Here is a 23734-nt window from a genome sequence, read left to right as displayed (position 1 = left end):
CTCCTAAAACCGAAACTCTCCTGTGCTGGGTGATATTCTGATCCTCACTGCAGAAATGCTTTGATACGGGAAGGTCCAGTCTTTGCTCTCTGATTGTATGGCGATGTGAGTTCCTCCGCACTCTGAGCTGCGGTCCGGTCTCTCCATCATACAGATTATCAGGGGGACACTTGCTGCACATTATTACATACACTACATGCGGTGTTACAGTCCCGGGGTCTTATATTCCCTGTTAGTTTGGGATCTCTATCCTGTCAGGGGTCAGTATGTGGGGGCAGGTCCAGTCTTTGTTCTCTAATTGTATGGCGATGTGAGTTCCTCCGCACTCTGAGCTGCGGTCCGGTCTCTCCATCATACAGATTATCAGGGGGACACTTGCTGCACATTATTACATACACTACATGCGGTGTTACAGTCCCGGGGTCTTATATTCCCTGTTAGTTTGGGATCTCTATCCTGTCAGGGGTCAGTATGTGGGGGCAGGTCCAGTCTTCGCTCTCTAATTGTATGGCGATGTGAGTTCCTCCGCACTCTAAGCTGCGGTCCGGTCTCTCCATCATACAGATTATCAGGGGGACACTTGCTGCACATTATTACATACACTACATGCGGTGTTACAGTCCCGGGGTCTTATATTCCCTGTTAGTTTGGGATCTCTATCCTGTCAGGGGTCAGTATGTGGGGGCAGGTTTTGCTCCTTTTCTCTCCACATGGGAATGTTCCTGTGTTAGTTGGAGGTGACAGTGAGCTGCTGATCACCATATTCCTGAGGTTTGGTGTCTGTAGCACAGGAGAGGGGGGTCTGGAGATCTGGATATTAGACGGTTGTCTTTTTGCAGTAGTGGATGTAATTTGTGTGTGATTCCTCTCAGCGTCTCCAGGTGGGGGTTATCTGTGACACCAGGGGGGGGGGGCCCCGATTGTTCTCCTGTTTGGTGTTGTATCTTAATAACTCCGATCTTGGTATCCTGGTGATTTGGTTATCAGTTGTTCTTGGATGGTAACTCTGCCTCAAGAATGTGTTTTTGACCTTGTGTGATACTCTGGAGAAAGGGATGAATCTGTCACGTGGGTTCACGGCATCTTACAGAAATCACTGACCTGAGACGCCATAAAGACACTCTGAGAACTGATAAGAACGTCACAAGCTGATGAATTGTTTACTTGTATGTTTACTTCTTCCCCTCCTAGAATTCTATTCCTATGTGTCCTCTTGTACATAAATCTGCTCCTTCAGAAAGTGTTTTTAGATTTACCTGAGGAAGAGGCTGAGAGCCTCGAAACGTTATAACCTGTCCTCAGTATTAGTCAGCCATTAATAGGGATCAACTACTGAGGACTGGTCTATAGGGACAATGACATTCACTCCCTGCCCACTGGCTGACACGGTACAAAGACGGCGACTTAAAGGACACCGCCGGAGAATATGGAGGGAAGATACACCAGGTGCTTTTCGGCAGTGTCTTTTTTTTGGCAGTGGTGTTTTTTGGCAGTGTCTTTTTTCCAGCAGTGTTTTTTGTTGAGGTTTTTCTGCATTTTCTCGGCTTTCTTTTTCTTCCCTTAGTAAATCTATAAATCTATAAGGAATCCACTCGCAACTCCACAGATAAAATGAACTTTCTGAGTTTTTCAAGCAGCCTTTTCTACAACGTGTGAGCGGATTAAGCAGAACCTCATTCACACTGCCGGTCCTGTAATTGCTGCGTCACAACCTCGGCAGGATTGGCAATTACCAGTCTATGATTAGGCTTAGTGGCAGAGTGAGAAATGCAGGATAACGCACCTTGTAACTATAGATGGAGCATTAATAGAATCTATTAGGAATTTCCTGGTGTCACGATCAGTGTTGGCCCCAACAGATGAGGCTCCAGTGACCCCCAGGAATAGACCACAGACCCCATTTGGGGATCTCCTACTATACAATTATTGAGTTAGGGGCCGGGCCCTCCGGAGGATCCTCTATTACTCTGGTGGTTTTCTGCCCCTTTAAGCTTGATGATCTGTCCTTATATAGCTCATTAGTCACTGACCAATGGGATTTGACTATCGGGACCCCTGCGGACCAGCTGTTTGAAGCCTCAGTGATGATCCGTATGCGCCCCTTCCACCTCATAGGTTGTGTGACGTCACATGACCCAATCACAGCTCAGTCCTAGTCAAGTGAATGGGGCTGAGCTGCAATACAAAGCACAACCACTATACGGTGTGCGGCGCTTGGTTGTCAGTGATGGCAGTGCTGCGGCCTCTATACCCGGCTGATCTGTGAGGTATCAGGGCCCTGTAGCAGATCAGTACGGTATATGGTGGCGATACAATTTACATCCCGACATCTCCTAAACATAACATCTAATAGATCTCCCATTCCCTGACCTGAAGCCGCCAACGCCAATGCCGCTGATTTTCGCTTTTTGTCACTTTTTCCATCTCCTTCTCTTTAATATGTAAATTGTGGCGACCTCTCGGGATTTATGAATTTATCTCATTATTAGAATATTAATATCAGGCCGAGATTTAATCAGCCGGAATTAGCGCAACAAAATCGTATGGCGCCCTCCGGGGAACATCTGTACATAAGCCGCGAAAGATACGGAAATCTCTGCAGACAATGAATCCATTAGTGGGGCGGTAAGTGACTATATATAATATACCTATATGGTACATATATACTATACACATATACAATACATATACACTATACACATCTATAATACACATATATCATACACATATACAATACATATATACTATACACATATATACAATACATATACACTATACACATATACAATACATATATACCATACACATATACTATACACATATATAATACATAGTGATCTATAGGGACAATGAAATCCATTAGTGGGGTGGTAAGTGACTATATATAATATACCTATATGGTACATATATACTATACACATATACAATACATATATACCATACACATATACAATACATATATACCATACACATACATAATACACATATATACTACATATATACCATACATATATATAATACATAGTGATCTATAGGGACAATGACATCCATTAGTGGGGCGGTAAGTGACTATACATATATAATACATATACCTATATATAGCACATCACACATGACAGCCTATATACAGTATTATATAGTATATATAACACACCACATATCAGGGCCTATATATATATATATATATATATATATATATATATATATATATATATATATAACACATCACATATCAGGGCCTATATATATATAGCACATCACATATCAGGGCTTATATAGCCTATATATATATATATAGCACATCACATATCAGAGCCTATATATATATAGCACATCACACATGGCAGCCTATATATATATATATATATATATATATATATATATATATATATATATATATATACAGTCCTATGAAAAAGTTTGGGCACCCCTATTAATCTTAATCATTTTTAGTTCTAAATATTTTGGTGTTTGCAGCAGCCATGTCAGTCTGATATATCTAATAACTGATGGACACAGTAATATTTCAGGATTGAAATGAGGTTTATTGTACTAACAGAAAATGTGCAATATGCATTAAACCAAAATTTGACCAGTGCAAAAGTATGGGCACCTCAACAGAAAAGTGACATTAATATTTAGTAGATCCTCCTTTTGCAAAGATAACAGCCTCTAGTCGCTTCCTGTAGCTTTTAATCAGTTCCTGGATCCTGGATGAAGGGATTTTGGACAAACAATTCAAGTTCAGTTAAGTTAGATGGTGGCCGAGCATGGACAGCCCGCTTCCAATCATCCCACAGATGTTCAATGATATTCAGGTCTGGGGACTGGGATGGCCATTCCAGAACATTGTAATTGTTCCTCTGCATGAATGCCTGAGGATTTGGAGCTTTGGTGTTTTGGATCATTGTCTTGCTGAAATATCCATCCCCGGCGTAACTTCAACTTCGTCACTGATTCTTGAACATTATTCTCAAGAATCTGCTGATACTGAGTGGAATCCATGCGACTCTCAACTTTACCAAGATTCCCGATGCCGGCATTGGCCACACAGCCCCAAAGCATGATGGAACCTCCACCAAATTTTACAGTGGGTAGCATGTGTTTTTCTTGGAATGCTGTTTCTTTTTGGACGCCATGCATAACGCCTTTTTTTATAACCAAACAACTCAATTTTTGATTCCAAAATGAAGCTGCCTTGTCCAAATGTGCTTTTTCATACCTCAGGCAACTCTATTTGTGGCGTACGTGCAGAAACAGCTTCTTTCTCATCACTCTCCCATACAGCTTCTCCTTGTGCAAAGTGCGCTGTATAGTTGACTGATGCACAGTGACACCATCTGCAGCAAGATGATGCTGCAGCTCTTTGGAGGTGTCTGTGGATTGTCCTTGACTCTTCTCACCATTCTTCTTCTCTGCCTTTCTGATATTTTTCTTGGCCTGCCACTTCTGGGCTTAACAAGAACTGTCCCTGTGCTCTTCCATTTCCTTACTATGTTCCTCACAGTGGAAACTGACAGGTTAAATCTCTGAGACAACGTTTTGTATCCTTCCCCTGAACAACTATGTGGAACAATCTTTGTTTTCAGATCATTTGAGAGTTGTTTTGAGTAGCCCATGATGCCACTCTTCAGAGGAGATTCAAATAGTAGAACAACTTGCAATTGGCCACCTTAAATACCTTTTCTCATGATTGGATACACCTGGCTATGAAGTTCAAAGCTCACTGAGGTTACAAAACCAATTTTGTGCTTCAGTAAGTCAGTAAAAAGTAGTTAGGGGAATTCAAATCAATAAAATGATAAGGGTGCCCATACTTTTGCACCGGTCAAATTTTGGTTTAATGCATATTGCACATTTTCTGTTAGTACAATAAACCTCATTTCAATCCTGAAATATTACTGAGTCCATCAGTTATTAGATATATCAAACTGAAATGGCTGCTGCAAACACCAAAATATTTAGAACAAAAAATGATTAAGATTAATAGGGGTGCCCAAACTTTTTCATAGGACTGTATATATAAATATAAATATATATATATATATATATATATATATATATATAGCACATCACATATCGGGGCCTATATAGCCTATATATATAGCACATCACATATCAGGGCCTATATACCTATATATAGCACATCACATATCAGGGCCTATATATATATAGCACATCACATATCAGGGCCTATATATATATAGCACATCACATATCAGGGCCTATATATATATAGCACATCACATATCAGGGCCTATATATATATATAGCACATCACATATCAGGGCCTATATATATATAGCACATCACATATCAGGGCCTATATACCTATATATAGCACATCACATATCAGGGCCTATATATATATAGCACATCACATATCAGGGCCTATATATATATAGCACATCACATATCAGGGCCTATATATATATAGCACATCACATATCAGGGCCTATATACCTATATATAGCACATCACATATCAGGGCCTATATACCTATATATAGCACATCACATATCAGGGCCTATATATAGCACATCACATATCAGGGCCTATATATAGCACATCACATATCAGGGCCTATATATAGCACATCACATATCAGGGCCTATATATATATAGCACATCACATATCAGGGCCTATATATATATAGCACATCACATATCAGGGCCTATATATATATAGCACATCACATATCAGGGCCTATATATATATATAGCACATCACATATCAGGGCCTATATATATATAGCACATCACATATCAGGGCCTATATACCTATATATAGCACATCACATATCAGGGCCTATATATATATAGCACATCACATATCAGGGCCTATATATATATAGCACATCACATATCAGGGCCTATATATATATAGCACATCACATATCAGGGCCTATATACCTATATATAGCACATCACATATCAGGGCCTATATATATATAGCACATCACATATCAGGGCCTATATATATATAGCACATCACATATCAGGGCCTATATATATATAGCACATCACATATCAGGGCCTATATACCTATATATAGCACATCACATATCAGGGCCTATATATATATAGCACATCACATATCAGGGCCTATATATATATAGCACATCACATATCAGGGCCTATATATATATAGCACATCACATATCAGGGCCTATATACCTATATATAGCACATCACATATCAGGGCCTATATACCTATATATAGCACATCACATATCAGGGCCTATATATAGCACATCACATATCAGGGCCTATATATAGCACATGACATATCAGGGCCTATATATAGCACATGACATATCAGGGCCTATATATAGCACATGACATATCAGGGCCTATATACCCTACAGCTGGTGTCCTGGCCTACATACAGTACATGACACCTCCCACCTCTCCGGGGCCTCGCCGGGCTCTTGGTCTTCTTACTTTTCCTGCCTCGTATCCTGTCATGGTGACCCAGAAGTATTTAAGGCCCCCTTTATGTGCCGATCAGTTGTGGTTGGATCGATGATGACGTTACCCCCACCCATGGTAGGACATGACTCCTAAACTTGGTACAAGTAGTTAGTTATAAAGGGTCTGGTGGCAGAAGACGAGCGACGGACGACGCAGGATCGGGGCCGCCATGACGCGGGTGGCATTGGACAATGGTTTGGAGAAGTAATTGACAACTGGAGACCAAGTGTCCGGGGCCTGTCCTCCTACAATGGCCCCGTCATCCACCATCTTAGGCCTGGCCATACACTATATATAGTAGTCGTCTCTCTCAGCTGACAACTCCCCTCCCAATAATGGCTTCATGCTATAACCTTAGCTGAGGTGTCGGAGTGACCCCACATGGGCGCTGGTATGAGCCTCTGCTCTGGGCTATTGTTATGGCTTCCTATCTGCTACCTCAATCTGTCTTTGTTGTCAGTAAACATCCAGCGGAGCCAACGATGAGGTTGTCGTGTATTGTAAACTCACCGTCACCGGGGTGGGAGACGGACAACTCCCAAGAGTCTTCACCCCAGGGCTGTGCGTGAACCCTGCACTTGTGTCACTGTCATCGGATGTCACCCATGGACTCCACCGGGGCAAACATGGAGATCTATGAAGTGACCCAGTAAATATATTGCAGACAGACAAGGTGACCAGCTGGGATTGGTGAGGACCATGGCAGACGAGCCCCACAGATCTGATCAAACCCCTCTGTATGGAGAGCTGAGCAGGAGAGGAGCCAAGCAGAGACAAGGAGAGGAGCTGACATTCGGAAATTGGGTCAATGAGCCATCAAATATCTGGACGCCGATCTCTGACACCGGGATGTGACTTCAATGAAGAAAGGGAATAAGTTGTTGTCAGATACGTCGATGGGGACAGCTTATCTCCGATGAGAACCAAAGGCTCGGGCGAGGACGTATCTCATGGCCAAGAGGAGGCCGCAGGGCGCACTGGACGGTCGGCCGATCCCTCTGACATTCGCTGTAGGACATCTCCAGTCTTTGTACTTGTTATATACAATAAATCCAAGAAAAACAGCGAGTGAAGACGCGCGCCAAGTCAGGTGCTTGTATAATATTGGGATAGATAAGGGGGGGGCAGAGCCGCACCAAGATAAGGAGCCTGGAAGCCGAAATCCTCCTTGGGTCCTGGGACTGACCTTGAGAAAGTCTTATGGCTGATAACATTCATTCCAAGACTCCCGTAAACGGGCCATGGCCGGTCACTGACTGATCACAGCCCTTCCCCCATACACATGCATGTTTGGCCGAACGGGAACACAACAGTAAGGGATGGGGCACCAAAACTCAGTATGTCTGATCAATAGACAGATCATACAGCGAGCCAGGCCGGTGGATATCAGTGCATGTGGTAGAGTGGTGTGCTCTTATGTGTGCGAATAAGATGTCAATATCAGATATATCCACACAAGGTCCTTACATGTCCGCCATATTGTCTGCTGGATCCAGGAGGCGCCATATTGTCTGCTGGATCCAGGAGGCGCCATATTGTCTACTAGATCCAGGAGGCGCCATATTGTCTACTAGATCCAGGAGGCGCCATATTGTCTGCTGGATCCAGGAGGCGCCATATTGTCTGCTAGATCCAGGAGGTGCCATATTGTCTACTAGATCCAGGAGGCGCCATATTGTCTACTAGATCCAGGAGGCGCCATATTGTCTACTAGATCCAGGAGGCGCCATATTGTCTGCTGGATCCAGGAGGCGCCATATTGTCTACTAGATCCAGGAGGCGCCATATTGTCTGCTAGATCCAGGAGGCGCCATATTGTCTACTAGATCCAGGAGGTGCCATATTGTCTACTAGATCCAGGAGGCGCCATATTGTCTGCTAGATCCAGGAGGCGCCATATTGTCTACTAGATCCAGGAGGCGCCATATTGTCTGCTGGATCCAGGAGGCGCCATATTGTCTGCTGGATCCAGGAGGCGCCATATTGTCTACTAGATCCAGGAGGCGCCATATTGTCTGCTGGATCCAGGAGGCGCCATATTGTCTGCTGGATCCAGGAGGCGCCATATTGTCTGCTGGATCCAGGAGGCGCCATATTGTCTGCTAGATCCAGGAGGCGCCATATTGTCTGCTGGATCCAGGAGGCGCCATATTGTCTGCTGGATCCAGGAGGCGCCATATTGTCTGCTAGATCCAGGAGGCGCCATATTGTCTGCTGGATCCAGGAGGCGCCATATTGTCTGCTAGATCCAGGAGGCGCCATATTGTCTGCTGGATCCATGAGGCGCCATATTGTCTGCTGGATCCAGGAGGCGCCATATTGTCTGCTAGATCCAGGAGGCGCCATATTGTCTGCTGGATCCAGGAGGCGTCGTATTGTCTGCTGGATCCAGGAGGCGTCGTATTGTCTGCTGGATCCAGGAGGCGCCATATTGTCTGCTGGATCCAGGAGGCGCCATATTGTCTGCTGGATCCAGGAGGAGCCATATTGTCTGCTGGATCCAGGAGGCGCCATATTGTCTGCTGGATCCAGGAGGCGCCATATTGTCTGCTGGTTCCAGGAGGCGCCATATTGTCTGCTGGATCCAGGAGGCGCCGTATTGTCTGCTGGATCCAGGAGGCGCCATATTGTCTGCTGGATCCAGGAGGAGCCATATTGTCTGCTGGATCCAGGAGGCGCCATATTGTCTGCTGGATCCAGGAGGCGCCATATTGTCTGCTGGTTCCAGGAGGCGCCATATTGTCTGCTGGATCCAGGAGGCGCCGTATTGTCTGCTGGTTCCAGGAGGAGCCATATTGTCTGCTGGATCCAGGAGGCGCCATATTGTCTGCTGGATCCAGGAGGCGCCATATTGTCTGCTGGTTCCAGGAGGCGCCATATTGTCTGCTGGATCCAGGAGGCGCCATATTGTCTGCTGGTTCCAGGAGGCGCCATATTGTCTGCTGGATCCAGGAGGCGCCATATTGTCTGCTGGATCCAGGAGGCGCCATATTGTCTGCTGGTTCCAGGAGGCGCCATATTGTCTACTAGATCCAGGAGGCGCCATATTGTCTGCTGGTTCCAGGAGGCGCCATATTGTCTGCTGGATCCAGGAGGCGCCATATTGTCTGCTAGATCCAGGAGGCACCATATTGTCTACTAGATCCAGGAGGCGCCATATTGTCTGCTGGTTCCAGGAGGCGCCATATTGTCTGCTGGATCCAGGAGGCGCCATATTGTCTGCTGGATCCAGGAGGCGCCATATTGTCTGCTGGATCCAGGAGGCGCCATATTGTCTACTAGATCCAGGAGGCGCCATATTGTCTGCTGGATCCAGGAGGCGCCATATTGTCTGCTGGATCCAGGAGGCGCCATATTGTCTGCTGGATCCAGGAGGCGCCATATTGTCTGCTGGATCCAGGAGGCGCCATATTGTCTGCTGGATCCAGGAGGCGCCATATTGTCTGCTGGATCCAGGAGGCGCCGTATTGTCTGCTGGATCCAGGAGGCGCCGTATTGTCTGCTGGATCCAGGAGGCGCCATATTGTCTGCTGGACCCAGGAGGCGCCATATTGTCTTGTCATAGAATATTCTGACCAGAGTTCAATGGGAGCCACGCTATGGACCCAGACCGGACAGAACATGAGGCCAAAGATATGTACTGTATATATATATAATATGAGGAGAACGACCTTCTGACCCTATACAGGCCCCCGCTGTAATACCAGGCCCCCACCAATAGGGGCCTTGGACTTGGCTGGGGCATCAGGTTGGATTTGGTGAGTGAGAAGATTTGGACGTTTTATAACAATCTCTGGACTCTGTTACTGTGATGTCCGCTCAGCGTTACATGAAACCATTGGGGTGTCCACAAAACCTCCCGATCACCCCAAAACCTCCTGACTGGTCAGTCACCCAAGAATGGCTCTGAATCTCCTAAGACTGGGACCATGAAAAAGCTGAAAGGGGATAAAGTCACCGTCCTAACCCAGCAGTCAGATTCAGGATCATTTTCCAGCCCATCCCGAAATTTGCTTGATCGCCGATCGGAATCACTCATCCCTCTTAATGATATATACATGAATAGAGGGGAGATAACCTCTGACCTCGATCCCACTGAAAAAGATCGGGTCGGAATTCCGATTGCGATCATGAAATTTACTTGATTGCCGATTGGAATCCAATCTTTTCCGATCTCAATTGCTCAACCCTATACATCATATATACGTAGACATCATACATGTAATAGTACAGTATATCATACATACACACCACACTCCTTACATACATATCATACATGTAATAGTACAGTATATCATACATACACACCACACTCCTTACATACATATCATACATGTAATAGTACAGTATATCATACATACACACCACACTCCTTACATACATATCATACATGTAATAGTACAGTATATCATACATACACACCACACTCCTTACATACATATCATACATGTAATAGTACAGTATATCATACATACACACCACACTCCTTACATACATATCATACATGTAATAGTACAGTATATCATACATACATACATACATCATACACACCACACACCTTACATACATGACCCCTTACCTGTCCCGTCGCTGATCCTCAGTGTGCTGGCTGATCCCTACAATCCATCCCCCGTCGCCCCCTCGCTGTGTTATGGATGGACAGGCGACACCTCCACCTGCGGCCGTGTGAACATGTGTGAGTTGTGGTTTCTTCCGGTTCTGTCCCGTGTACTGCGCTCCTGCCTGTGTGTGCGAGTCTGACCAATCCTCCTTATGTGTCACCTCCTGCCTAGTAGTCGCTCGGCTCGTTGGGCAGGTCGGACGCTAATTCAGCCCACATTAACTCTTTAGGGACAGGCGAGTCTCAACAAGGACAAGACGTCGCACAATCTGCACTTCAGAATTCCGAGTTTATTTACCTAAAAATTTTGCAAGGTTTTGCCCTCGCTGCGCGTCTGTAGTGGGCGGGGCCAGCGGGTCTAGGCGACGCCACAACCTGGGGATCGAATACGGTAGTTACAGAAAAATCCCCAAAACTCTCCCACAGTCCTGTAAGTGCAGGACCGGAGATTCCGGAGGATAAGGCTCCTCTTAACCCTTTACAGCGCCCCCCCCCAGCGCCCCCATTATCAGGAAAGAGCTTAAAGGAGCTTAAAGGGATTCTCCGGCTTAGACGTCCCATCACTTCTTATATTCGGACATCTCAGACTCCTCAGTCAGGACCCCCATTAACCAGAGAGAAGCTGCCAAGAGCGTCGCTCACTCTGGAGGACCCAAACCGTACCCGTACGAGGGGCAGAATGTAATACCTGGATCCTCCTGTGGGGGAGCTGCAGGGAATCAATGAGGAGAAATCATCTGACAACCTGTTTCGGTGTCTGACAATAATACAAATGACTGGAGACTTAGAAATAAGAATTGTCCTGAAATGGATCCCCAATGTGTCAGAGCAATCCCGTGACCCAGTGATCCCCCGTGTCGCAGTATTCCCCCATGTCCCAGTGATCCCCTGTATCCCATCGATCCTTTGTCCCAGTGATCCCGTGTCCCAGTATTCCCCTGTATCAGAGCGATCCCCTTTGTCCCAGTGACTCCCTGTGTCAGAGAGATCCGTGTCCCAGTATTCCCCTATGTCCCAGTGACCCCCTGTGTCCCGATGATCCCGTGTCCCGGTATTCCCCTGTGTCCCGATGATCCCCCGTGTCCTGGTATTCCCCTATGTCCCAGTGACCCCCTGTGTCCTGATGATCCCCCTTTGTCCCAGTGACCCCTGTGTCCCGATGATCCCCTGTGTCCCGGTATTCCCCTGTGTCCCGATGATCCCCTGTGTCCCGGTATTCCCCTGTGTCCCAGTATTCCCCTATGTCCCAGTGACCCCCTGTGTCCCGATGATCCCCCATGTCCCGGTATTCCCCTATGTCCCAGTGACCCCCTGTGTCCCGATGATCCCCCGTGTCCCGGTATTCCCCTATGTCCCAGTGACCCCCTGTGTCCCGATGATCCCCCGTGTCCCGGTATTCCCCTATGTCCCAGTGACCCCCTGTGTCCCGATGATCCCCCGTGTCCCGGTATTCCCCTATGTCCCAGTGACCCCCTGTGTCCTGATGATCCCCCGTGTCCCGGTATTCCCCTATGTCCCAGTGACCCCCTGTGTCCCGATGATCCCCCGTGTCCCGGTATTCCCCTGTATCAGAGCGATCCCCTTTGTCCCAGTGACTCCCTGTGTCCCGATGATCCCCCGTGTCCCGGTATTCCCCTATGTCCCAGTGACCCCCTGTGTCCTGATGATCCCCCTTTGTCCCAGTAACCCCCTGTGTCCCGATGATCCCCCGTGTCCCGGTATTCCCCTATGTCCCAGTGATCCCCCGTGTCCCGGTATTCCCCTATGTCCCAGTGATCCCCCGTGTCCCGGTATTCCCCTATGTCCCAGTGACCCCTGTGTCCCGATGATCCCCCGTGTCCCGGTATTCCCCTATGTCCCAGTGACCCCTGTGTCCCGATGATCCCCCGTGTCCCGGTATTCCCCTATGTCCCAGTGATCCCCCGTGTCCCGGTATTCCCCTGTGTCCCAGTGACCCCCTGTGTCCCGATGATCCCCCGTGTCTCGGTATTCCCCTATGTCCCAGTGATCCCCCGTGTCCCGGTATTCCCCTATGTCCCAGTGATCCCCCGTGTCCCGGTATTCCCCTATGTCCCAGTGACCCCCTGTGTCCCGGTATTCCCCTGTGTCCCAGTGATCCCCTGTGTCCCGGTATTCCTCTGTGTCCCGATGATCCCCCGTGTCCCGGTATTCCCCTATGTCCCAGTGATCCCCCGTGTCCCGGTATTCCCCTATGTCCCAGTGACCCCCTGTGTCCCGGTATTCCCCTATGTCCCAGTGACCCCCTGTGTCCCGATGATCCCCCGTGTCCCGGTATTCCCCTATGTCCCAGTGACCCCTGTGTCCCGATGATCCCCCGTGTCCCGGTATTCCCCTATGTCCCAGTGACCCCCTGTGTCCCGGTATTCCCCTGTGTCCCAGTGATCCCCTGTGTCCCGGTATTCCTCTGTGTCCCGATGATCCCCCGTGTCCCGGTATTCCCCTATGTCCCAGTGATCCCCCGTGTCCCGGTATTCCCCTATGTCCCAGTGATCCCCCGTGTCCCGATGATCCCCCGTGTCCCGGTATTCCTCTGTGTCCCAGTGATCCCCCGTGTCCCGATGATCCCCCGTGTCCCGGTATTCCCCTATGTCCCAGTGATCCCCCGTGTCCCGATGATCCCCCGTGTCCCGGTATTCCCCTATGTCCCAGTGATCCCCCGTGTCCCGATGATCCCCCGTGTCCCGGTATTCCCCTATGTCCCACTGACCCCTGTGTCCCGATGATCCCCCGTGTCCCGGTATTCCCCTATGTCCCAGTGACCCCCTGTGTCCCGGTATTCCCCTATGTCCCGATGATCCCCCGTGTCCCGGTATTCCCCTATGTCCCAGTGATCCCCCGTGTCCCGGTATTCCCCTATGTCCCAGTGACCCCCTGTGTCCCGGTATTCCCCTGTGTCCCAGTGATCCCCTGTGTCCCGGTATTCCTCTGTGTCCCGATGATCCCCCGTGTCCCGGTATTCCCCTATGTCCCAGTGATCCCCCGTGTCCCGGTATTCCCCTATGTCCCAGTGATCCCCCGTGTCCCGATGATCCCCCGTGTCCCGGTATTCCTCTGTGTCCCAGTGATCCCCCGTGTCCCGATGATCCCCTGTGTCCCGGTATTCCCCTATGTCCCAGTGATCCCCTGTGTCCCGGTATTCCCCTATGTCCCAGTGATCCCCTGTGTCCCGGTATTCCTCTGTGTCCCAGTGACCCCCTGTGTCCCGATGATCCCCCGTGTCCCGGTATTCCCCTATGTCCCAGTGATCCCCCGTGTCCCGGTATTCCCCTATGTCCCAGTGATCCCCCGTGTCCCGGTATTCCCCTATGTCCCAGTGACCCCCTGTGTCCCGGTATTCCCCTTTGTCCCAGTGACCCCCTGTGTCCCAGTGATCCCCCGTGTCCCGGTATTCCTCTGTGTCCTGATGATCCCCCGTGTCCCGGTATTCCCCTATGTCCCAGTGATCCCCTGTGCTGAGCTCCTGTTAGTCACATGGGTGTGGCCCGGTAGGACTAGTTCCCTGCCGTTGTGGCTAGGTGGTGGCGGCAGTATCTAGGAGGCGGAGGGTGGACAGGTCCGTCCTGTTCTGACTTTCACCCGATGAGATTCTTGTCATTTCACAACAGGGATCACCTAGAAGAGAAGATGCAGAAGTGTCTGATAATCCCCCCGGACACGGCGCAGCTCAGGCCGCTCGACAGGCACAGACAGGCGCAGAGATGGCGGCGGCCGCCTCGGGGGCTTCTTCTGAATTGTTATGTGGGATTTACGAGTTCACCTTATAATTCTGCGAAATGCTCAGAAACAGGAAGGGGCCAAAGTATTTAGCTAAAGGGTTAATCCCAGCTCAGCCAATCACGGCTGCCGACAACTCCTGACAACCTGCAGGCCACGACGTCTGCCCCCCAGGGCTCAGGACCAGCTCTATGTCACCCTTAAAGGGAATGTGTCCACAGAAATGTCTTTATGAGAAACAGATTTTTAAGAATTTTTGAGGATATCATTTTCCATGTCCTATATCCTGCAATATTCACTCTGACCACTAAGCCTAATATAGACTAACACGTGTCAATTCTTTTAGGGTTTTCTGCAACAGTCATCTCATTTACATTCCAGGTAGGATTACAACAGAAGAGAACACCTCTATAGATAACACCAATGGTCATCACTACTACATGATGTCACAGCTTAGCTCCTCCCCCTCTCTGCACTGAGCAGACCGCTTCCATAGACCTCATTGCTACCTATGGCCATGGCTGTGCTGTAAAGCAGATCAGTAAATGCTGTTACGTGTAGGTGTATACGCCCCCTGTATCTCCACCTGACACTACACTACGTACAGGCCGGACCCCGCAGGCATCTCGTCTCCGCCATAACCAGTTATTATTGGCTGGAATTACAATGACCCTTCCCCTGCACTGCGGCCTCTTAAAGGGGTTTTCCAGGAGTGATACCGGGGTAGGTCATGTGACCAGAGGCTGCAGTGACCCCCCCCCCATATAACTACAGGACACGAGACTGAGCGGAATTCTATTCATTTATTACTCTGCACATATTAACCCATTCCATGACAGAACACGAGGCCTAGGGAGTGACCGGCGACCCGCAGCTTTCTGACATGTCTCGCTTTACTGCTTCAGCCACCAGCACCAGATGATCCACCATCACTTCCAGGATCCCGAAGACCTGAAATACAGAAGAGAGCGGTCTATAGATGCAGTGGCAGGAGTGTGACTACTAGAGCGCCCCCTAGTGCTCCGTCTACGCCTCTCCCATCAGTCCTTACACTTGGGCCGGGTGCATCCAATATGGCCGCCTCCAGGGAAGGTCACAAACAGATTATTATCCACAGACTAAATGTAATTACTTCCATGAATCATTGCCTTTAAGCACGAGGTACGGCTATTAAAGGCAATGTGCACAGTGCTCACATGGACGGGCAGCGCTGACTCAGAGGTGGCGTGCGGCGGCCATTATACAACCTCATCATTCTGTAATTTCACGCCATAGAAGATCTGTATCCCTGAAGAGTAATCGGTGGAGACGTCCCCGGCAGGGGGAGAGTATATATATATATATATGGGGGGGGGGGGGGGTGTATACATGAAGCTGCCGAGCCTCCGCACAGGTCTGACTTAGTATATACTCGTATTCCCTGTAAGATATCACTTCTTCTAGAACTCTCTGCTGTTCCTCTGTTATTCCACCTGGGCACACCCCACACTATGGACAATGACGCACCGCTGTGTACAGATTCTCCATATACTTCTCTTCTAGAACCGGATCCACTTGGCTCAGCCGATCCTCGGCAGGTGCAGACTCCAGACTCTCCCCCGAGGACGCCGGCTCCTTGTTCTCCAGGCCCGATGACTTCGGGATCTTCTTCTCGTCTTTGCCCCTCAGTTTTCTGCTGTTTGGACGTTCCTAATCGCGGAGAAAAAGATAAAATGATCGATTCGGAGATTTCCGGGAGCGTCCGACACCCCCAGTGTCATCCAATCAGACACTGAGACTGAATCAGATACCACCCCCCACCCCCACCCCGGGCTCCTCTGGGCCCCTCACATAATGATTACAAGCCCCCTAAACACGGCCACACCCTACATGGCTGCGGTCCGAGCACTGGCACATCTCCCGAGAACAGGATCAGACAGACTGAGATCCATCTGCCCAATCCTCACAACATCCGTCACTGGGGATAGTCAGGACACCCCGAGACACAGAACCTGCCCAATCCTCACAACATCCGGCACTGCGGATAGTCAGGACACCCCGAGACACAGAACCTGCCCAATGCTCACAACATCCATCACTGGGGATAGTCAGGACACCCCGAGACACAGAACCTGCCCAATATTCATAACATCCGTCACTGGGGATAGTCAGGACACCCCAAGACACAGAACCTGCCCAATCCTCACAACATCCGGCACTGGGGATAGTCAGGACACCCCAAGACACAGAACCTGCCCAATCCTCACAACATCCGGCACTGCGGATAGTCAGGACACCCCAAGACACAGAACCTGCCCAATCCTCACAACATCCGGCACTGCGGATAGTCAGGACACCCCAAGACACAGAACCTGCCCAATCCTCACAACATCCATCACTGGGGATAGTCAGGACACCCCGAGACACAGAACCTGCCCAATCCTCACAACATCCGGCACTGGGGATAGTCAGGACACCCCGAGACACAGAACCTGCCCAATCCTCACAACATCCGGCACTGCGGATAGTCAGGACACCCCAAGACACAGAACCTGCCCAATCCTCACAACATCCGGCACTGGGGATAGTCAGGACACCCCGAGACACAGAACCTGCCCAATCCTCACAACATCCATCACTGAGGATAGTCAGGACACCCCGAGACACAGAACCTGCCCAATCCTCACAACATCCGGCACTGCGGATAGTCAGGACACCCCGAGACACAGAACCTGCCCAATCCTCACAACATCCATCACTGGGGATAGTCAGGACACCCCCAGACACAGAACCTGCCCAATCCTCACAACATATGTCATTGGGGATAGTCAGGACACCCCAAGACACAGAACCTGCCCAATCCTCACAACATCTATCACTGGGGATAGTCAGGACGCCCCCAGACAAATAACCTGCCCAATCCTCACAACATCCATCACTGGGGATAGTCAGGACACCCCGAGACACAGAACCTGCCCAATTCTCACAACATCCGCCACTGGGGATAGTCAGGGCACCCCCAGACACAGAACCTGCCCAATCCTCACAACATCCGCCACTGGGGATAGTCAGGACACCCCGAGACACAGAACCTACCCAATCCTCACAACATCCATCACTGGGGATAGTCAGGACACCCCGAGACACAGAACCTGCCCAATCCTCACAACATCCGTCACTGGGGATAGTCAGGACACCCCGAGACACAGAACCTGCCCAATCCTCACAACATCCATCACTGGGGATAGTCAGGACACCCCCAGACACAGAACCTGCCCAATATTCATAACATCCGTCACTGGGGATAGTCAGGACACCCCGAGACACAGAACCTGCCCAATCCACACAACATCCATCACTGGGGATAGTCAGGACACCCCCAGACACAGAACCTGCCCAATCCTCACAATGTGCGTCACTGGGGATAGTCAGGACACCCCGAGACACAGAACCTGCCCAATATTCATAACATCCGTCACTGGGGATAGTCAGGACACCCCCAGACACAGAACCTGCCCAATCCTCACAACATCCATCACTGGGGATAGTAAGGACACCCCCAGACACAGAACCTGCCCAATCCTCACAACATCCACCACTGGGGATAGTCAGGACACCCCCAGACACAGAACCTGCCCAATCCTCACAACATCCGGCACTGAGGATAGTCAGGACACCCCGAGACACAGAACCTGCCCAATCCTCACAACATCCGCCACTGGGGATAGTCAGGACACCCCCAGACACAGAACCTGCCCAATCCTCACAACATCCATCACTGGGGATAGTAAGGACACCCCGAGACACAGAACCTGCCCAATCCTCACAACATCCGGCACTGGGGATAGTCAGGACACCCCCAGACACAGAACCTGCCCAATCCTCACAACGTGCGTCACTGGGGATAGTCAGGACACCCCCAGACACAGAACCTGCCCAATCCTCACAACATCCATCACTGGGGATAGTAAGGACACCCCCAGACACAGAACCTGCCCAATCCTCACAACATCCACCACTGGGGATAGTCAGGACACCCCCAGACACAGAACCTGCCCAATCCTCACAACATCCGGCACTGAGGATAGTCAGGACACCCCGAGACACAGAACCTGCCCAATCCTCACAACATCCGCCACTGGGGATAGTCAGGACACCCCCAGACACAGAACCTGCCCAATCCTCACAACATCCATCACTGGGGATAGTAAGGACACCCCGAGATACAGAACCTGCCCAATCCTCACAACATCCGGCACTGGGGATAGTCAGGACACCCCCAGACACAGAACCTGCCCAATCCTCACAACGTGCGTCACTGGGGATAGTCAGGACACCCCGAGACACAGAACCTGCCCAATCCTCACAACATCCATCACTGGGGATAGTCAGGACACCCCGAGACACAGAACCTGCCCAATATTCATAACATCCGTCACTGGGGATAGTCAGGACACCCCGAGACACAGAACCCGCCCAATCCTCACAACATCCATCACTGGGGATAGTCAGGACACCCCGAGACACAGAACCTGCCCAATCCTCACAACATCCATCACTGGGGATAGTCAGGACACCCCCAGACACAGAACCTGCCCAATCCACACAACATCCATCACTGGGGATAGTCAGGACACCCCCAGACACAGAACCTGCCCAATCCTCACAACATCCATCACTGGGGATAGTCAGGACACCCCGAGACACAGAACCTGCCCAATATTCATAACATCCGTCACTGGGGATAGTCAGGACACCCCAAGACACAGAACCTGCCCAATCCTCACAACATCCGGCACTGCGGATAGTCAGGACACCCCAAGACACAGAACCTGCCCAATCCTCACAACATCCGGCACTGCGGATAGTCAGGACACCCCAAGACACAGAACCTGCCCAATCCTCACAACATCCATCACTGGGGATAGTCAGGACACCCCGAGACACAGAACCTGCCCAATCCTCACAACATCCGGCACTGGGGATAGTCAGGACACCCCGAGACACAGAACCTGCCCAATCCTCACAACATCCGGCACTGCGGATAGTCAGGACACCCCAAGACACAGAACCTGCCCAATCCTCACAACATCCGGCACTGGGGATAGTCAGGACACCCCCAGACACAGAACCTGCCCAATCCTCACAACATCCATCACTGAGGATAGTCAGGACACCCCGAGACACAGAACCTGCCCAATCCTCACAACATCCGGCACTGCGGATAGTCAGGACACCCCGAGACACAGAACCTGCCCAATCCTCACAACATCCATCACTGGGGATAGTCAGGACACCCCCAGACACAGAACCTGCCCAATCCTCACAACATATGTCATTGGGGATAGTCAGGACACCCCAAGACACAGAACCTGCCCAATCCTCACAACATCTATCACTGGGGATAGTCAGGACGCCCCCAGACAAATAACCTGCCCAATCCTCACAACATCCATCACTGGGGATAGTCAGGACACCCCGAGACACAGAACCTGCCCAATCCTCACAACATCCGCCACTGGGGATAGTCAGGGCACCCCCAGACACAGAACCTGCCCAATCCTCACAACATCCGCCACTGGGGATAGTCAGGACACCCCGAGACACAGAACCTACCCAATCCTCACAACATCCATCACTGGGGATAGTCAGGACACCCCGAGACACAGAACCTGCCCAATCCTCACAACATCCATCACTGGGGATAGTCAGGACACCCCCAGACACAGAACCTGCCCAATATTCATAACATCCGTCACTGGGGATAGTCAGGACACCCCGAGACACAGAACCTGCCCAATCCACACAACATCCATCACTGGGGATAGTCAGGACACCCCCAGACACAGAACCTGCCCAATCCTCACAATGTGCGTCACTGGGGATAGTCAGGACACCCCGAGACACAGAACCTGCCCAATATTCATAACATCCGTCACTGGGGATAGTCAGGACACCCCCAGACACAGAACCTGCCCAATCCTCACAACATCCATCACTGGGGATAGTAAGGACACCCCCAGACACAGAACCTGCCCAATCCTCACAACATCCACCACTGGGGATAGTCAGGACACCCCCAGACACAGAACCTGCCCAATCCTCACAACATCCGGCACTGAGGATAGTCAGGACACCCCGAGACACAGAACCTGCCCAATCCTCACAACATCCGCCACTGGGGATAGTCAGGACACCCCCAGACACAGAACCTGCCCAATCCTCACAACATCCATCACTGGGGATAGTAAGGACACCCCGAGACACAGAACCTGCCCAATCCTCACAACATCCGGCACTGGGGATAGTCAGGACACCCCCAGACACAGAACCTGCCCAATCCTCACAACGTGCGTCACTGGGGATAGTCAGGACACCCCCAGACACAGAACCTGCCCAATCCTCACAACATCCATCACTGGGGATAGTAAGGACACCCCCAGACACAGAACCTGCCCAATCCTCACAACATCCACCACTGGGGATAGTCAGGACACCCCCAGACACAGAACCTGCCCAATCCTCACAACATCCGGCACTGAGGATAGTCAGGACACCCCGAGACACAGAACCTGCCCAATCCTCACAACATCCGCCACTGGGGATAGTCAGGACACCCCCAGACACAAAACCTGCCCAATCCTCACAACATCCATCACTGGGGATAGTAAGGACACCCCGAGATACAGAACCTGCCCAATCCTCACAACATCCGGCACTGGGGATAGTCAGGACACCCCCAGACACAGAACCTGCCCAATCCTCACAACGTGCGTCACTGGGGATAGTCAGGACACCCCGAGACACAGAACCTGCCCAATCCTCACAACATCCATCACTGGGGATAGTCAGGACACCCCGAGACACAGAACCTGCCCAATATTCATAACATCCGTCACTGGGGATAGTCAGGACACCCCGAGACACAGAACCCGCCCAATCCTCACAACATCCATCACTGGGGATAGTCAGGACACCCCGAGACACAGAACCTGCCCAATCCTCACAACATCCATCACTGGGGATAGTCAGGACACCCCCAGACACAGAACCTGCCCAATCCACACAACATCCATCACTGGGGATAGTCAGGACACCCCCAGACACAGAACCTGCCCAATATTCATAACATCCGTCACTGGGGATAGTCAGGACACCCCGAGACACAGAACCTGCCCAATCCTCACAACATCCGCCACTGGGGATAGTCAGGACACCCCCAGACACAGAACCTGCCCAATCCTCACAACATCCATCACTGGGGATAGTAAGGACACCCCCAGACACAGAACCTGCCCAATCCTCACAACATCCACCACTGGGGATAGTCAGGACACCCCAAGACACAGAACCTGCCCAATCCTCACAACATCTATCACTGGGGATAGTCAGGACGCCCCCAGACAAATAACCTGCCCAATCCTCACAACATCTATCACTAGGGATAGTCAGGACCCCCCGAGACACAGAACCTGCCCAATCCTCACAACATCCGTCACTGGAGATAGTCAGGACCCCCCGAGACACAGAACCTGCCCAATCCTCACAACATCCATCACTGGGGATAGTCAGGGCACCCCCAGACACAGAACCTGCCCAATCCTCACAACATGCGTCACTGGGGATAGTCAGGACCCCCCCAAACACAGAACCTGCCCAATCCTCACAACATCCATCACTGGGGATAGTCAGGACACCCCGAGACACAGAACCTGCCCAATCCTCACAACATCCATCACTGGGGATAGTCAGGACACCCCCAGACACAGAACCTGCCCAATATTCATAACATCCGTCACTGGGGATAGTCAGGACACCCCGAGACACAGAACCTGCCCAATCCTCACAACATCCATCACTGAGGATAGTCAGGACACCCCCAGACACAGAACCTGCCCAATCCACACAACATCCATCACTGGGGATAGTCAGGACACCCCCAGACACAGAACCTGCCCAATATTCATAACATCCGTCAATGGGGATAGTCAGGACACCCCGAGACACAGAACCTGCCCAATCCTCACAACATCCGCCACTGGGGATAGTCAGGACACCCCCAGACACAGAACCTGCCCAATCCTCACAACATCCATCACTGGGGATAGTAAGGACACCCCCAGACACAGAACCTGCCCAATCCTCACAACATCCATCACTCGGGATAGTCAGGACACCCCGAGACACAGAACCTGCCCAATCCTCACAACATCCATCACTGGGGATAGTCAGGACACCCCGAGACACAGAACCTGCCCAATCCTCACAACATCCGGCACTGAGGATAGTCAGGACACCCCGAGACACAGAACCTGCCCAATCCTCACAACATCCGCCACTGGGGATAGTCAGGACACCCCCAGACACAGAACCTGCCCAATCCTCACAACATCCATCACTGGGGATAGTAAGGACACCCCGAGACACAGAACCTGCCCAATCCTCACAACATCCGGCACTGGGGATAGTCAGGACACCCCCAGACACAGAACCTGCCCAATCCTCACAACGTGCGTCACTGGGGATAGTCAGGACACCCCGAGACACAGAACCTGCCCAATCCTCACAACATCCGGCACTGAGGATAGTCAGGACACCCCGAGACACAGAACCTGCCCAATCCTCACAACATCCGGCACTGCGGATAGTCAGGACACCCCGAGACACAGAACCTGCCCAATCCTCACAACATCCGGCACTGCGGATAGTCAGGACACCCCCAGACACAGAACCTGCCCAATCCTCACAACATATGTCATTGGGGATAGTCAGGACACCCCAAGACACAGAACCTGCCCAATCCTCACAACATCTATCACTGGGGATAGTCAGGACGCCCCCAGACAAATAACCTGCCCAATCCTCACAACATCCATCACTGGGGATAGTCAGGACACCCCGAGACACAGAACCTGCCCAATCCTC

General features: G+C 50.6%; 1 protein-coding gene across 1 annotated transcript in view; it reads right to left on the bottom strand.

Moving 5' to 3' along the window:
• Positions 1-15645: 15645 nt before the first annotated feature.
• MYCBPAP (MYCBP associated protein) overlaps positions 15646-23734 on the bottom strand; it is a 107279-nt gene continuing 99190 nt past the window's right edge. Inside the window, exons 18-19 of the mRNA XM_075261798.1 lie at positions 16337-16519; positions 15646-15781 (exon numbers count right to left, since the gene is read on the bottom strand). Of these exons, the coding sequence (XP_075117899.1) occupies positions 15680-15781; positions 16337-16519 (285 nt within the window). The 3' untranslated portion in view covers positions 15646-15679. The remainder of the gene's footprint in view (positions 15782-16336; positions 16520-23734) is intronic.

Source organism: Leptodactylus fuscus, unplaced genomic scaffold, assembly GCF_031893055.1.
Source record: "Leptodactylus fuscus isolate aLepFus1 unplaced genomic scaffold, aLepFus1.hap2 HAP2_SCAFFOLD_40, whole genome shotgun sequence".
Taxonomy (NCBI): Eukaryota; Metazoa; Chordata; class Amphibia; order Anura; family Leptodactylidae; genus Leptodactylus; species Leptodactylus fuscus.
The sequence above is the reverse complement of the archived record's forward strand: the minus strand, read 5'-3'. Positions and strand labels throughout refer to the sequence as shown.